This window comes from Chaetodon trifascialis, chromosome 20 (genome assembly GCF_039877785.1).
Source record: "Chaetodon trifascialis isolate fChaTrf1 chromosome 20, fChaTrf1.hap1, whole genome shotgun sequence".
NCBI classification, from domain to species: domain Eukaryota; kingdom Metazoa; phylum Chordata; class Actinopteri; order Chaetodontiformes; family Chaetodontidae; genus Chaetodon; species Chaetodon trifascialis.
This window is the reverse complement of record NC_092075.1, coordinates 1165001-1180193: the sequence shown is the minus strand read 5'-3', so window position 1 is coordinate 1180193 and position 15193 is coordinate 1165001. Positions and strand designations below refer to the sequence as shown.

General features: G+C 46.8%; 1 protein-coding gene across 2 annotated transcripts; it reads left to right on the top strand.

Moving 5' to 3' along the window:
• Positions 1-5832: 5832 nt before the first annotated feature.
• LOC139348544 (arrestin domain-containing protein 3-like) lies at positions 5833-14486 on the top strand. Of its 2 annotated transcripts, XR_011603409.1 has the most exons (9): positions 5833-6426; positions 9224-9305; positions 10386-10533; positions 10728-10830; positions 10929-11185; positions 12207-12360; positions 12451-12605; positions 13212-13934; positions 13990-14019. XR_011603409.1 is itself a non-coding variant. In XM_070988760.1 (8 exons), the coding sequence occupies exons 1-8, from the start codon at positions 6147-6149 to the stop codon at positions 13287-13289; spliced, it is 1257 nt and encodes a 418-aa protein (XP_070844861.1). In that variant the 5' UTR covers positions 5833-6146; the 3' UTR covers positions 13290-14486. The 2 variants fall into 2 exon arrangements, 1 of the variants encoding a protein (XP_070844861.1); XM_070988760.1 differs by having other exon boundaries at positions 13212-14486.
• The last annotated feature ends 707 nt before the right edge of the window (positions 14487-15193 follow it).

The following is a 15193-nucleotide window of genomic DNA, read 5'->3' as shown; positions in this document are numbered from 1 at the left end:
TAGCTTCTGTGCTTGGAGGTGAAATCACCTGTCAGCACCTTCGACGCTCACTGATGAACATATTTACATCCTGTTTGTTCACTGTGCACCAAACCAGCTGGACTTTGTTGTTGTGAAATGTAACTGAGTACATTTACTCAAGTACTGTACTTAAGTACAACTTTGAGGTACTTGAGTATTTTATACAACTTTGTACTTCTACTCCACAACATATCAGAAGTAAATGTTTCACTTTTTATCGACTACATTCATCTGACAGCTTCAGTTACTCTTCCTCTCCTTCCTGTCCAGTGAAAAGCTCGTATCTCCAGCTGTGTTGATGCTGAATGTTTGTGCTGAACTGAAGGATGAAGAGTTCCTTCATGTCCTCTTCAGCTCGATAAACTCTTTTAAAAGCCTCTTGGATCAGCTGAAAAAGCTTTGTCACAAAGCTGAAAACAGCCTGTTTTTCTGAGCTTTTGGAGATACGAGGTTCTAACAGGATTTCTAGCTGCTTCCACAGCTCCAGGGTTTCACTTCAGGCGATCCTGTCGCAGTTTAAACCTCCTCTTCACATTTGAAGCATTCACTGAGACCTGTGAGCTTTTCTCCATCATCTCGTGAATAAAACACATGAAATTAGACTTCATATCTCCTCTGTGACCAGAACTCTCATCTGAACCCTCAATGTTGGATTAGGATTTAATCTCCCTCTTAAATTCCTGCATTCATTATTATCTCATCAGACTGATCTCAGATCTGCTATCAGCTGCTCACTGCTGACGCTCTGTTCCATCCTGACAGTTTGACCTCTCCTGAAGAAACCTACACTTGATCCTCCTGATTTAAATCATTTCAGACCAACTTTGAACTTCAAACCTTTTTCATTTAAAGCCATAGAAACGTCAGTTTCCCCTCAGTTAATCTAACACATGAATGACAGTAATGTTCAATCAGTATCACTCAGGATTGTGTTCCTTGCTCTAATCAAGGTTTCACTCTGCTGTTTGACTTGTCATGTCTGGATATTCTTACAAATGGCCTTGAAAACTGTGTTGGTGTTAAGAAAACTGCTCCTGCCTGGTTTCACTCGCACCTCTCTGACAGGATCTGTATACAATTCCTGGAAGCTAGAAACAACCCAGTTGTTGCTTGACCTGCAGCAGACAGACTGTGTCACTGCAGACTGTATCACACTGCAGACTGTATCACACTGCAGACTGTATCACTGCAGACTGTGTCACTGCAGACTGTATCACTGCAGACTGTATCACTGCAGACTGTGTCACTGCAGACTGTATCACTGCAGACTGTATCACACTGTATCACTGCAGACTGTATCACACTGCAGACTGTATCACTGCAGACTGTGTCACTGCAGACTATGTATCTATGCAGACTATGTCACTGCAGACTGTATCACACTGCAGACTGTATCACTGAAGACTGTATCACACTGCAGACTCTATCACTGCAGACTGTGTCACTGCAGACTGTATCACATTGCAGACTGTGTCACTGCAGACTGTATCACACTGCAGACTGTATCACTGCAGACTGTGTCACTGCAGACTGTATCACTGCAGACTGTGTCACTGCAGACTGTATCACTGCAGACTGTATCACTGAAGACTGTATCACACTGCAGACTCTATCACTGCAGACTGTGTCACTGCAGACTGTGTCACTGCAGACTATGTCACTGCAGACTGTATCACTGCAGACTATGTCACTGCAGACTGTCACTGCAGACTATGTCACTGCAGACTGTATCACTGCAGACTATGTCACTGCAGACTGTATCACTGCAGACTATGTCACTGCAGACTGTCACTGCAGACTGTGTCACTGTAGACTGTCACTGCAGACTGTGTCACTGCAGACTATGTCACTGCAGACTATGTCACTGCAGACTGTGTCACTGCAGACTGTCACTGCAGACTGTATCACATTGCAGACTGTGTCACTGCAGACTGTATCACATTGCAGACTGTATCACTGCAGACTGTGTCACTGCAGACTGTATCACTGCAGACTGTGTCACTGCAGACTATGTCACTGCAGACTGTATCACTGCAAACTATGTCACTGCAGACTGTCACTGCAGACTGTGTCACTGCAGACTGTATCACTGCAGACTATGTCACTGCAGACTGTGTCACTGCAGACTGTCACTGCAGACTGTGTCACTGCAGACTATGTCACTGCAGACTGTATCACTGCAGACTGTATCACTGCAGACTGTATCACACTGCAGACTCTATCACTGCAGACTGTCACTGCAGACTGTATCACTGCAGACTGTATCACTGCAGACTATGTCACTGCAGACTGTATCACTGCAGACTATGTCACTGCAGACTGTATCACTGCAGACTGTATCACACTGAAGACTCTATCACTGCAGACTGTGTCACTGCAGACTGTATCACTGCAGACTGTATCACTGCAGACTATGTCACTGCAGACTGTATCACTGCAGACTGTATCACTGCAGACTGTGTCACTGCAGACTGTCACTGCAGACTGTATCACATTGCAGACTGTGTCACTGCAGACTGTATCACATTGCAGACTGTATCACTGCAGACTGTGTCACTGCAGGCCGTATCATCGGGATGTTTGAGGTGCTGTGAATCGCCCACAGTGTGTTCCAGTTCCTGCTAATATCAACAGCTTCTCACGGCCAACGAGGAGGAGCAGACCAACATTCCAGAGGTCACAGTCAACAGCTCTGTACTCAGAACTACATAATACAGACGAACGCAGTACGCTGGTTTTAAAGCAGTGTGCTTTGCTTTGTGGGACACGGTGGGTGAGACAGGGTGATCTGATGCAGACTGGAGGTTTTTACCGAATCAGTACGACATCCAGGTATTCTTTGCTTGCTGCAGATTGTATTTTAGTTTGGGTACTGCGTGCTGTATTTTAGTTGTATTGAAGGAGGTTTGAGTGCAGCCTTTGTGAAGGACACGTGTCGCCCTGCATGAGGCAGAGAGTGCTCACACCAGCTGACTGCCCCAAAAAACAACACCACACCTGCAGTCCTACTCGTGTGAAGTCATAGGTCAGTACCTGATAAATGTCTTCCTCCCAGATGAAGCTGCACATTCAGAGTGGCCTTTCATTGTGACCTGCCCAGCACACACCTGTGCAGTGATCATGCTGTTTAATCACCATTTGATGTGTCGCACCTGTCGGCTTATCGTGACAAAGGAAGAGCGCTCACTGACTTTTAACAAGCCTGTGCTCAAAATCTGAGAGAAATGAGCTTTTTACATTTCATTTATTTTGCATAAACTCCACAGTGGAGTTCTGCAGAACTTATTTATGAACTCAAAATATCAAATTATCAACATGTAAGATAAGATAAGATTAGGGTGTTACAGGCAGCAGCAAAAGCAGCAGGAATATAAAAGGAGACATACACACAAAATAAAAAATCAACTATCTACAAAAGGGGGGGGGGTTTGTGGGAGGTGGGAAAAAGATTGAAAATTGCATAAGGTACGATAATTAAGTAAAGTGTTTTTCCTCTATTGCACAGTAGACAAAAAAATACAAAAATACACACAAAAAACAACATGTAATATTGAAGAAAATATGTAATATTGCAGAAGAGAAACATGCTGTGTTGCTGCTTTTCTGCTGTTTACGTCACGCTGGAAGTTTAAGTTGTAGTTTGCTTGAAAAAGTCGACAGTGATGTACTGAATGACATCAGCTGCCTTTATGTAACATCACAGTGTGACTGACTTCACACTCACACACTCACATGTGACATCTGCAGCAGACACTGTTGACTCTCTGGGCTTTGCTGCTCGAGCCCGTCGGTGTCATGTATTTGTTCAGTAAAGTCGTGGTGATTCGTCCTCAGGCTCAGATCCAGGCTCTTTATCCACGATGACGCGGCCGCTGTGGGAGCGCTCGGCTACGCCCGACCTTTAGCACATGCAGCACTCAAAGGTCAGGTGTGCGGTGTGGCAGTCTGAGGAATGCATGGCCTGGGTGTGCCTTCACAGCAGGCGGGATAACAGAGGGAGGGGCTGAGGCAGGCTGGGGGGGTTCACTGACAGCAGAGGAGCAGCACCGAAGCAATGGTGAGATAAAAATGTCAAAAATCACTTCTGCCCTACAACATAGTTTGTAGCTTCAGGAGCTGACTGGACAGAAAAGTCACAGCTGTTTAACTTCTTGAGTCAGGATGCAAAAATAAACGTGGCTGAACAACCAGCAGGCGACCACAAAACGTAGTTCAACCGTTGAATTAATGATTCTGATAACAAACTTTAGAGCTTCACAACAAAGAAATCTCATGCATCGAGTGCGTCACATTAAAAAGACAAAGAATGAACATGAAACAGGGTTAAAATGAATCGAAGAGGAGATGAAGACTGATAATAATAATCATAATAATAATAAAATAAAAATAAGGATGAAAACCATCAAAGGTCTCCAAACTCTCTTATCCCTTTAAATCATCTGAGACTTCATAGGTGAGAACTCAGGAAGTTTTTCACCTTGTGTGCCCACTCGACCAATCAGCACCTCCGAAGCAAACAAGCATAACTGAGTCGCCCAATCACAGAGGTTCAGTCTCCCAGCTCTCAGCTCCAGTCTGTGGTTGGCTGTGGTGACCAACAGTGACGGCAGCTCCTCTTCCTCAGTCTGCCTCTGAGATCAACCAACACATCTCACCTGGAGGCTGCAGGCCGTCCAGAGCTTTCCACCTCACATCATGCTCTTCATCAGTCGCTGGAGTTTGCACAGTTGTTGCGAAAGGATGACTTTTTACATAAAGAGCTCATTTTCCCTCGTAGGTTTTTAAGGATTTGCTTATTTCAACAAACGTTCACTTAGAAAAACACTTCAGTGATCCGAGTAGAATCTTTGTTTAAGTAATTATTTACTTTGGGTCTTATTATGGATTTTCTTTTTTTTTATGTAACAGTGACAATGTGGAAAAGTCACAACAGGTTTACCTGTGTTGCTGTGCTGCTAGCTAAAGCTAACCGCCAACTCTAATCAGCCTTCAGCTGAATAACGATGAAGAGTGAGCCGAGATCTGCTTGTTAAAATGCAGAAATAATGACAGAATTAAAAAGTCGACAGCTGATCTTGTTTCCTTTGAGGCCAAAGTCGCCTGAAATGAACCTTTTAGAAATAATCTTATTTAATCATTTAAAAAAAGAATTTCTGTCATTTAGAAAAACCTGAAATCAAAATGACTTCAACTGTCAAAGAGAAGCGATTATTTAGCATTTATGAGCAGAATATAAACAATGAATACTTTTACTTTGAGTACTTGAAGTACATTTTCCTCATTAGACTTATTTTTACTGGAGTGACATTCGTAATGTGGTACTTTTACTTGATTATTTTTACTGTGTGGTGTTAGTACTAAATACTACAGTATAGTATTTATAGTAAAATCTAATATATAGTATAGTAAAGTATCTGAATACTTCCTCCACCAGTTAAAGTAAGTGATGTCAAATAAAAGTAGACGAATAAAGTAGCACGATATGAAAATACTCTCTCTAAAAAAATACTCCATAAAGTACCTCAAAGTTGTACAGTAGTTGGGTAAATGTACTGCGTTACATTCCTCCACTGGTTCAACATGAGATTATTTTCAGTAAATTTCTGTAAAATATTCTGAATCTTTTCTTTTCCTGAGAAATGTGAAGGAGGGCTAGTACAGACACGTCCTGAGTGTCTGAGTACTTGTTGGTACTACAGGCTGTACTTCAGCTGGGGGGTGTGTGTGTGTGTGTGTGTGTGTGTGTGTGTGTGTGTGTGTGTGTGTGTGTGTGGCGGTGCGCACATGCTCAGTGAGGTTATTTTTGCGCACAGAGGCTTTAAGAGCGCAGCGGCTGGAGGCAGACGGCAGCAGAGAGCGCAGAGACGAAGCAGGCCGGGAGGAGAGCCGAGCCGAGCGGAGCCGAGCCGAGCGGAGCGGAGAGGAGCGGAGCGGAGAGGAGAGCTGAAGCGGCCCCATCATCTGAGTGCCTCACCCAGATGAACCACCGCGGACCCGGACGCAGACCCGGCTCTGTGCTGGGCACCCGGAGCTAGGCGCATGAGCGTGTGCCGCGCGGCTCTACGCACAACTTCTCCTCCATAGACTCTTTCTGTTTTTCCTCCCGTTTTTCTCTCACGGCCATCATGGTACTGGGCAAAGTGCGGGCCTTGGCGATCTACTTTGACAGTCTGAATGAGAGCAACCTGCCGGTGTTCTCCGGCGGGGAGCTGGTGTCAGGGCGGGTGGTGGTGGAGGTGACCGGGGATGTGCGGGTCAAGAGCCTGGACATAACCGCCAGAGGAGTCGCCAAGGTCCGGTGGACCGAGTCGAGGAACGCCGGAGCCAACACGGCTTACACCCAGAACTACACGGAGGAGGTGGAGTACTTACACCACTACGACACCTTGATAGGAGAGGAGAGAGGTAAGGAGCCGCTCCACCTGTGTCATCTGTTGTCTCAGTGTGTGTGTGTGTGTGTGTGTGTGTGTGTGTGTGTGTGTGTGTGTGTGTGTGTGTGTGTGTGTGTGTGTGTGCGTGAGATGCGCCTCAGCTGCAAACTTTGGCCAGCAGCTGATTAGTGATTGATGATGTGATTGGAAACTTTATTGATACAGCAGGGTGCAGCCAAGTGTCAAAGCAGACCCCAGAGCCCCCCAAACCCGCAGTCCATCCGCGGCGGTGGTGCTGATGCAACAGCTGACGCGTCTGCGGGTTCAGGTCGCGTCAGTGCGCAGCGACGCGTTGAACGGCTCGATCAGAGTTCGATGAGCGTTAGTGGCGCTGATGGAGGCTGTTGGTGGCGGCGTGTGTGCGCAGGCTGCATCCTCTCCTCTCAGGCTGCGGCACGACAGAAAAGTTACAGTCCGCGTGTGAAACACTTGAGAGTGAAAGAGGAAACCGAGCCGACGTCGAGTCGCGCGAGCAGCTGTTTCATGTTCGCTGTGAAACTGAAGAGAAATCAACGTTTTCACGGATGGAGCCTGAAGGAGGAGAGCTCCGGCAACTCCCTTTGTTCGAAGCGGTTCAAACCTGTTCAGAAACTGCCAGAGAGGGAGGGGGGAGGGAGGGAGGGGAGGGGAGGAGGACCCTGCTGACTCTGAGCGTGTGTGCGCGCGCGGGTGGAAAGCCGCTTCCTCCACCTGTGATGTTCTGTTTTACTTGTAAAACTTGATGCAAATGAGAGAAAAGACAGTTGGATGTAAATGCAGCTGAGCAGGGACCTGGTCCAGCAGAATACGGATCAGACCGGATCAGTCTGTTTGCTGTCATCAGCGTGCTGATGTGAAGGTTCAGAGCAGGTGTGTTCATCCGCTGCTGCTCGTTTCTGAGGAGGACTCCTGTCCTCTTCGTCCTGTTTGTCCATTCGTGAGTGGACGACACAGTTTGGGGTCAAAGGTCAAGAGGACGTGAAGCGATGTGGGAAACTTCAGCTTCACGTGTGTGCGTGAAGGCGTCAGGTGTCCACGCAGCAGCCGTCTCTGGAGCTCTTCATCGTACCTCAGGCTCTTCTTCAGCTGGTCTGAGCGCCAGACGTCTTCAGGTTAACGTCACACAGCTCGACCTCTCGTCTGATCCCTTTTCATCGGCTCAGCTTGAATAATTCACTGATGAGTCGAACGGGAAAATATTTGCTGTCTGCTTGAAGGAAACGTTGAAAGTTTACTCAGAAATTTACTGCAAACACCAACAAAGTGTGGAGGCAGACCGTGTGATCTGACAGAAGCTCGCTTTGTTTCTGTCAAAGCTGAGAAAAGTAAGAACTGTGAGTGTGAAAAGGATGAAACTGATGCTGTTTCTCACAGTGTGTGTGTGTGTGTGTGTGTGTGTGTGTGTGTGTGTGTGTGTGTGTGTGTGTGTGTGTGTGTGTGTGTGTGAGCTGATCAATAAAAGTATCGATCGGAAACTTCTTCTTCTCTGTCGTTCTTCATTCAGGTCTTTGCGTGAGACTCTCAGCTCTACCTGGAGTTCAGTCAGTGTGACACCCTTCCTCACCCCCCACCCCCCCCATGCAACACACCACATGGCTGTACAAATGTGGGCAGGGGCCTGTCGGGGCTGCACCAATCAGAGCCCGCGCTGTAATTCATGTCACGCTGTCCTCCAATCAGACGGCGAGTTGTAATGCATGCGTTGGAGTTTCCAGCTGAAGGAAGCTGCTCAGTCTGGTTCATACCGGTCTACTCCTGCTTGCTCTGTGTAGCCGGTGACTTGACGGGGCGCACACACACACACACACACACACACACACACACACACATACACACACACACACACAGATAAAGACATATGCAAGCTGTTTATGTCAGCTCTCATGCCAAACACAAGCAAACAACAGACAGACAGACAGACAGACTGAAACAGACTGAAACAGACAGAGAGACACAGAAGGACGGACAGACAGAGGGACAGACTGAAGCAGACAGACAGAGGGACAGACAGAGGACAGACTGAAGCAGTGCTGAGGTGGCAGGAAGCTGAAGTCGAGCACAGTTGACTGTAGACATTTACAGACTCTGAAATCCAAACACAAACATTAGAAATGAGGAAGTGGACGGAGGTCGAGTTCTTTCTCCCACAGCGCCGTCGCTTCAGCGGCTCGTTACTACGTCCGTCAGCGTTTCCCGTCCAGATCCGATGGGCAGCATGAGACGAGCGTGTCAGTCCTTCATGAGGACGCACTGTCTTTCCTTTCTGTGCGTCTTAAAGCTTTGAACAACACCTGAGCTGTGAAAACCTGAACAACCTGCAGAGAAACGTCTCCCAAATTAAACACTAAAATGTCCATTTTATAATCTGGAAATGTCCCAGTAAAGACGGAGACAACATGAATCTGAGAAGTGTCTTTAAAAAAGAAAAACATTTCAGCCTGTGGGGGAAAGACTTGACATCAGTGATTCTGTCCTTGATGAATTCAGTCAGTCCATGAAAAGACAGGAAACAGTGAAAATGTCCACCCAGTGTCTCCTCACTCAGCAGGTTTTGTCCTGAAAGCGTTCGGCTGTGTTGAGCGGAGACTCTTCATGTTTGAGGTCTGAAAAAGAGGATTTTTCTGTCTGACGGCCGAATCGATGCAGCTTCAGAGGATGAAAGTTTGTCTCTGTCTCACTCGTCTCTGACAGTCAAGAATGAGTCCTGAAGTGAAGTCAAACGTCCTGCCTGACAGGACGGACGCTCGCTGCAGACGTCAGGTGGTTTTTGAAACTTGTTCCTTGTCTTTCAGATGAGGACTGTCCAGAGGAGGGACTGACGGTCCTGCACGCCGGCTTACACGAGTTCGCCTTCAGCTTCAACCTGCCGCAGATGTGAGTACATTTACTCAGATCCTGTACTTTCCTTCAGTATTTCTACTTTCTGCTACTTTATCCTTCTGCTGCACAGCTCAGAGGGACATTTTGGACTTTTCGTCTCAGAGATTTTGTCTGATTTCACATTAAAAACATCCAAACTAAACATGTAAACATGTAAAGTTGGACACTCTGAGTGAGTAAAGCAGGCGTCCTCAGACTTCTGTGACCTGTTTTTTCGCGGTTGCACCAAAGCGACACTTCCCCTCTGAACACCTGAACACCTGAACACCTGAGCGTGTTTCCACCCACCTGCTTTAGCACATTTTCAGTTTGCACATCAGAAATCAGAAAAAAGTTTCCTTCTTCAGTGGAAAGTTTGAGTCAATAAAAACCAAACAGAGACAGACAGAGGACGCGATGGCGTCCGTGAATCAGGTGACTCAAACGTCAGCCGTCTCCTCAGTGAAGAGCTGAAAACAGACAGTGAAGTGATGATGAGGAGGCTAACCTTCCTCACATGAAGCTGACAGAAATGCTTGATCTCATCATGTTGTCATCGTTTGATGTTTGGCTGCAGTTCTTTAATGATGTCGTCTCTTCTTCGGTGGTGGTTTAATGGCACTGCCCACTCGGCTCCACCAGCTGTTTGTCTTCGTCAGCTGAGCTTCGTCTTCGCTCAGCAGCCGCTGATGGAAACACGTTCAGTCACTTTCACTTTTGCTTTTGCTGATTTTGGTTGGAAACTTGAGACCAAACGAGGTCAAATTATCTACGATGAGAGAAAAGTCCAGAAACTGTCACGACTTTGTTTCTTCTTCTTTCCGCTGATCGTCTGACGACCCCTCACATTTATCTGCTGACCCTTTCGAGGGGCCCGACCCTTACGTTGGCACACTGGACTAAACTAGCTAACTGTATATAAAGTATTTCAAAGATGTTTTACTGTAGAAACTTGAGTAATACTTTCGTTGGTAGTACAGAGTAGTGGTATTTAAGTACAGTATTTGTGTACTTGTTAGTACTCGTACCCGCAGTCTTTCCAGTCCGCAGCGTCCTCACCTCCTTCCTGTCTCTCTCCTGCGTCTCGTCCGTCAGGGCTCTGGCCACCTCCTTTGAGGGGAAGCACGGCAGCGTGAGGTACTGGGTGAAGGCGGAGCTGCACCGTCCATGGCTGCTCCCCGTCAAAGTGAAGAAGGAGTTCATCGTGTTCGAGCACATCGACATCAACACGCCACTGCTGCTGGTAGGCCGCCGCTGTGAAGACGCAGTGCAGCATTCTGGGGAATATTCTCACTTGCTTTCTGTGAAGAGTGACACCGCTCTCGTGTCTGCGTGGCGCAGCCAGCAGTGGGTTAGCTTAGCTTAGCATAAAGACTGGAAGCGGGGGGAACAGCTAGCCTGGCAGCTGCTAACACCGCCATGCTTGTGTGTGAACAGGCTCCTCAGGCCGGCACCAAGGAGAAAACTCTGTGCTGCTGGTTCTGTGCGTCGGGCCCGATCTCCCTCAGTGCCAAGATAGAGCGAAAGGGCTACACGCCAGGTGAGCCGGACCTCCTCCTCACTCCTCCAGCTCCTCCTCTTCTTCACTTAGTCTGTATTTCACGTCTCTCATCTCTTCTTCTGTCTCTCTTTCTGCAGGCGAGTCGATCCAAATCTTCGCCGAGGTGGAGAACTGCTCGTCCCGCGTGGTGGTGCCCAAGGCCGCGCTGTACCAGACCCAGACCTTCTTCGCCAAAGGCAAGGGCAAGCAGATCCAGCAGCTGGTGTCCAACCTGAGAGGAGACCCTCTGCCGCAGGGCAAGAGCCAGAGCTGGGAGGGCAAACTGCTCAAGATCCCCCCGGTGTCCCCCTCCATCCTGGACTGCCCCATCATCAGGGTGGAGTACGCCCTCGTGGTGAGTCCACGATGTGTGCGAGCTCACTCAGACACACTGAAAAGCAGACCTGCTCAGACGCAGTATCACAGTGGAAAAGTACTCAATGTGTACTTAAAGTATAACAAGTAAAAGTATTAAAGTGTTCAGATACTCTGGTGAAAAATACTACACTTAAATGACACTTTTTGAACTCAGAACACTTTGTACTCTTTCTGTTTCCTTCAAGTACACGTAAGTGTACTCAAGCAGTTCTGGAGTACCACTTGATTAATGCCTGAGTGTACTTGAAGTGTAAATAGTTGCTAAACAACTTTCAGTGTACTGAAGTCCACCAGTGGAAATGAGGATTCAAAACACACTTTAAGTACTGCTGTACTATATCACCAATGAGTTGGAAATATACTTAAATATACTTCAAATGAAGTGAAATTAAAGTACACTTTAAGTAAGCATGCTGACAGTGTACTACAAAGTTCACTTTATTGCTATTAAAAATATTTTTTTAATGTTAGTGTACTTGTAAAAGTACACTGTAGTACAATTTATAATACACTTAGAATACAGTACACTCTTTATAAGTATGCTGAAATACCATTTTCAGTACTGCAGAATTAGTATATTCATTGTTAATCCATTAAAGTAGAACTTGAGGAATCTGTTTAGAAGTACTCCTCTGATGTCAAACGTACTTTAAACATGAACTTGAAGCGTGTGTGTACTTCGTGCACTGCAGTGTACTGCACTGTGACCTGGGCGTGAGTGGGATCTGAATATTGGTCGAAGATGAATCTCGTCACAGACGGTTCAGGGAGGTGCTGGAATGCAGGAAGTTGCCGTTAAAGAACAAAATGTTCTAACGTTCTGGTTCTTGCTTCCTGCAAACTGCGGCGCTCCAGCAAAACACTGAAGGTTGTGTGTACAGAAAATACTTCGTCCCCTCAGGGCCTGGATTTCTCTCACGTGAACAGGTAGAACTGGCTCCAGACCAAGCATCTGCTAACATCTGTGCTTCTTCTTCTTGGCTTTTCTCTGCCTGCAGGTGTACGTGGACGTCCCCGGCGGGCTGAATTTGTCTCTGTCGTTGCCCTTGGTGATCGGGACCATACCTCTCCACGCCTGCGCCACGCGCACTTCCAGCATCAGCAGCAACTGCAGCACTTTGAGCTGGCTGGGCCTGCAGGAGAGACCTGAGGGTACGTTCAGGGATCGCACGCACACCTCTTTTCCTTTTGCCACGTGCACACAGCTCACAACGATCTCTCACGCTTGTTTGTTTACTGCAGCGCCGCCGAGTTACAGCGATCTGGCAATATCAGAGTCTCAAAGGCGGGACTGTCTGCAGGGCTGTGATAGGTCTGAAGGGGAGGGAGACGACCACGGATCTCTGCTAACATACATCACAGAGTTCAGATATCTGCCGCCACCACTCTACTCTGAGGTACACTTTGTACGCACACACACACACTAACATGATGTTATGACCTCACAGGAAACACATCAAAGTCTCAGATTACAATCTCTGATTCAAGAGAGACGAGCGAGGCCAAGGGGGCAGCATGAAGGCAATAAATAGAAATTCAATGCTACAAAAAACTATAGAACATCCAGTTAAGATGCAAAAAATAAAATGAAAAATGACAAATTTAAAGACTTCTCTGTCCCAGACACTTTAAATGCATCTGTTTAACACTTTTTGGACAAACTTGATGAAACATGTCAGAGCCAGGCTAACCGTGCCCTCTGTTTCCAGTCTTTATGCTAAGCTAAGCTAACGTGCTGCTGGCTGTAGCCTCATATTCACCGTACAGACATGAGAATCTTTTCAGGAAGAAAGCTGCTTCCCTTTGATATTAGTGAGGTCATTTGAAAGGATTCAGGTTTGATAAATTCAATAAAATGTCCTCCAAACTGTCTCTAGATCCCTCTAACGTTCCTCATCTGTCACATCAAACACTTCAGGTTTTGCTCTTTTTTGGCCTTTTCTTCATACTGTTCAGCCCTCCCTCTGCAGCCTGTAAACATGCAGCTCTGTGCCCCCCCTCAGGTCGACCCTTACCCCGACCCCGTGGAGATGTGCGGGGCCGCAGACGTCAGGAGACCCGACACGTGTCCGTCCCGCTGAGGAGACGCCGTGAGCTCAGAGGGCTTCTGCACACCGTCCTCCTGAGCTCTGGGCCACACAGCCGGCTTCTCACCAGATTATATATCACCATGAATAAGGCCAGCCCCTCCCTGACCCGAGACAGTCAGCTGAGAGAGTATTCGGTGACCATTGAAATATGGACCAGGGATTTCGAGCCATGCTGGATCCTCCACATCCTGTGCTCAAGACGAGGCGAATAAAAAGTTCTCTGACGCCACTGTATGACTCTGACGAGGCGGAAAACAAAGATGGCTCCCAGTGGTCAGAGGACGCCTCCTCCTGCCTCACAGTGAATTTTGCACATACCGTAATTACTGTTTTTCTATTGGTGGGTTTTATATACCGCAGACTGCCGCAGGCCTATATGCTACCGTAGATTCTGTCCACAGACGTAAACCATATTGTACTCTTCAATCTAAATGGCACATTTAAAACAGGACAAAAGCTATCTTCAGCTAGACGACAGCGTGAGCTCGTGACCGTCGCCGTCAGTCACCAACTTCAGGTTCGTTCTGTGAACAAAGCAAAACTACGACGAATTAGACGAAAGACGTTTCTGATGAGAAACTGCAGAAATGTGTCACATGAGCGACCTCCTCGAGCACTTAAAGAAAAGCTCAAAGCGTGCGAGTGTGTGAGAGTAAGAGTGTGTGTGTGTGTGTGTGAGAGTGTGTGTGAGTGTGTGTGTGAGAGTGTGTGTGAGTGTGAGTGTGAGAGCGTGTGTGAGAGTGTGTGTGAGAGCGTGTGTGAGTGTGAGTGTGAGAGCGTGTGTTGGTTTAAACGACCAGGTATGAACCCAAACAGGGTCTAGAGAAAAAGCACAACTCCGACCAACCAAGATAAAGTACCACAAGTCGCCTGTTGGTTCCTGAAGCTTCTCTTGCTGTAGATTTTTCTAAACTCGGATGTTCAGAGGCTTCGTGCTTTGCGAAAAGAATGACAAAGTGTAAAAGCTAAATGTTTACAGATGAATATATCAGATCGAGAATGTTCTTCAAACATGACTTCTTCCACCTAAAACTTCAAAGTGCAATATATTTTTGTATTTGTGATTTTTTTGCACTAGTTTTTCATATACTCTGTTGCTGTTTATTCCATTTCTGTGCATTATATATTATTGTCATGATCTTACTGCTGTCATGATCAACTTTTGATAAAATAAAAGGTTTATTTTATAAAATAATTTAACACTATCAGTGTTTTTTTTGTATGAACATTGCTGATATTTCTGAATATTTGCTGCTGTGAATCACCAGCATGTCACTGGGGGGTGAGGAGACCACAGAACTCATTTAATCTGTGACTGAGTGACATCATTTGCATCAGAAATCGCACTTTTTCTCTGAGCCATAACTCCATCACGGCTCAATGCACAGACACCGTCCACGTGTTTTCAGATTCACTGTGGCTTCCACTTTCTGAGGACGTCATTATCTCCATCGTGCTTTGCAGATAAACGTCCATAAACCAGCTCAGAAATGGCAGAAAGAAGGCGAGCCTGAGCAGCTACAGAACCTGCCTGAGAATCTGCACATTTTAAAGTTTTCTTCAGTGTCTCAGATATCCAGACACAGCTGTCTGAACATCCACGGCTACATCGCTAACAGGAAGGTAACAAAATGTAATTGAATGTAAGCTAAAAGAAAAAGCAGGGTCAAGTTGTAGCCAGCAGCGTAGCGCATGGAGTCCATAACAACATAATTCTTCATTGCGTCAGACTTTGAAAATCCCTGGTCTGCACACCACAGCAGCTGCTCCTCATCCTCGACACGCAGCCTGATGCTCCCCTGATTTCTGCCTTCCAGGCCGCCGCAGAAAGCCTACAGCAAACCAGATGTAGGACGGCGCTCACGTGAGCTCCTGAACGCTGACCTAATTCCTCA

What these genes read in the sequence shown, in the direction of transcription:
- LOC139348544 (XM_070988760.1), top strand. Translation starts at nt 6,147, where the DNA reads ATGGTACTGGGCAAAGTGCGGGCCTTGGCGATCTACTTTGACAGTCTG. An exon ending in GCGAAAGGGCTACACGCCAG is followed by an intron (nt 10,831 to 10,928) that starts GTGAGCCGGACC and finishes CTCTTTCTGCAG; the next exon opens with GCGAGTCGATCCAAATCTTC. An exon ending in GGGTGGAGTACGCCCTCGTG is followed by an intron (nt 11,186 to 12,206) that starts GTGAGTCCACGA and finishes CTCTGCCTGCAG; the next exon opens with GTGTACGTGGACGTCCCCGG.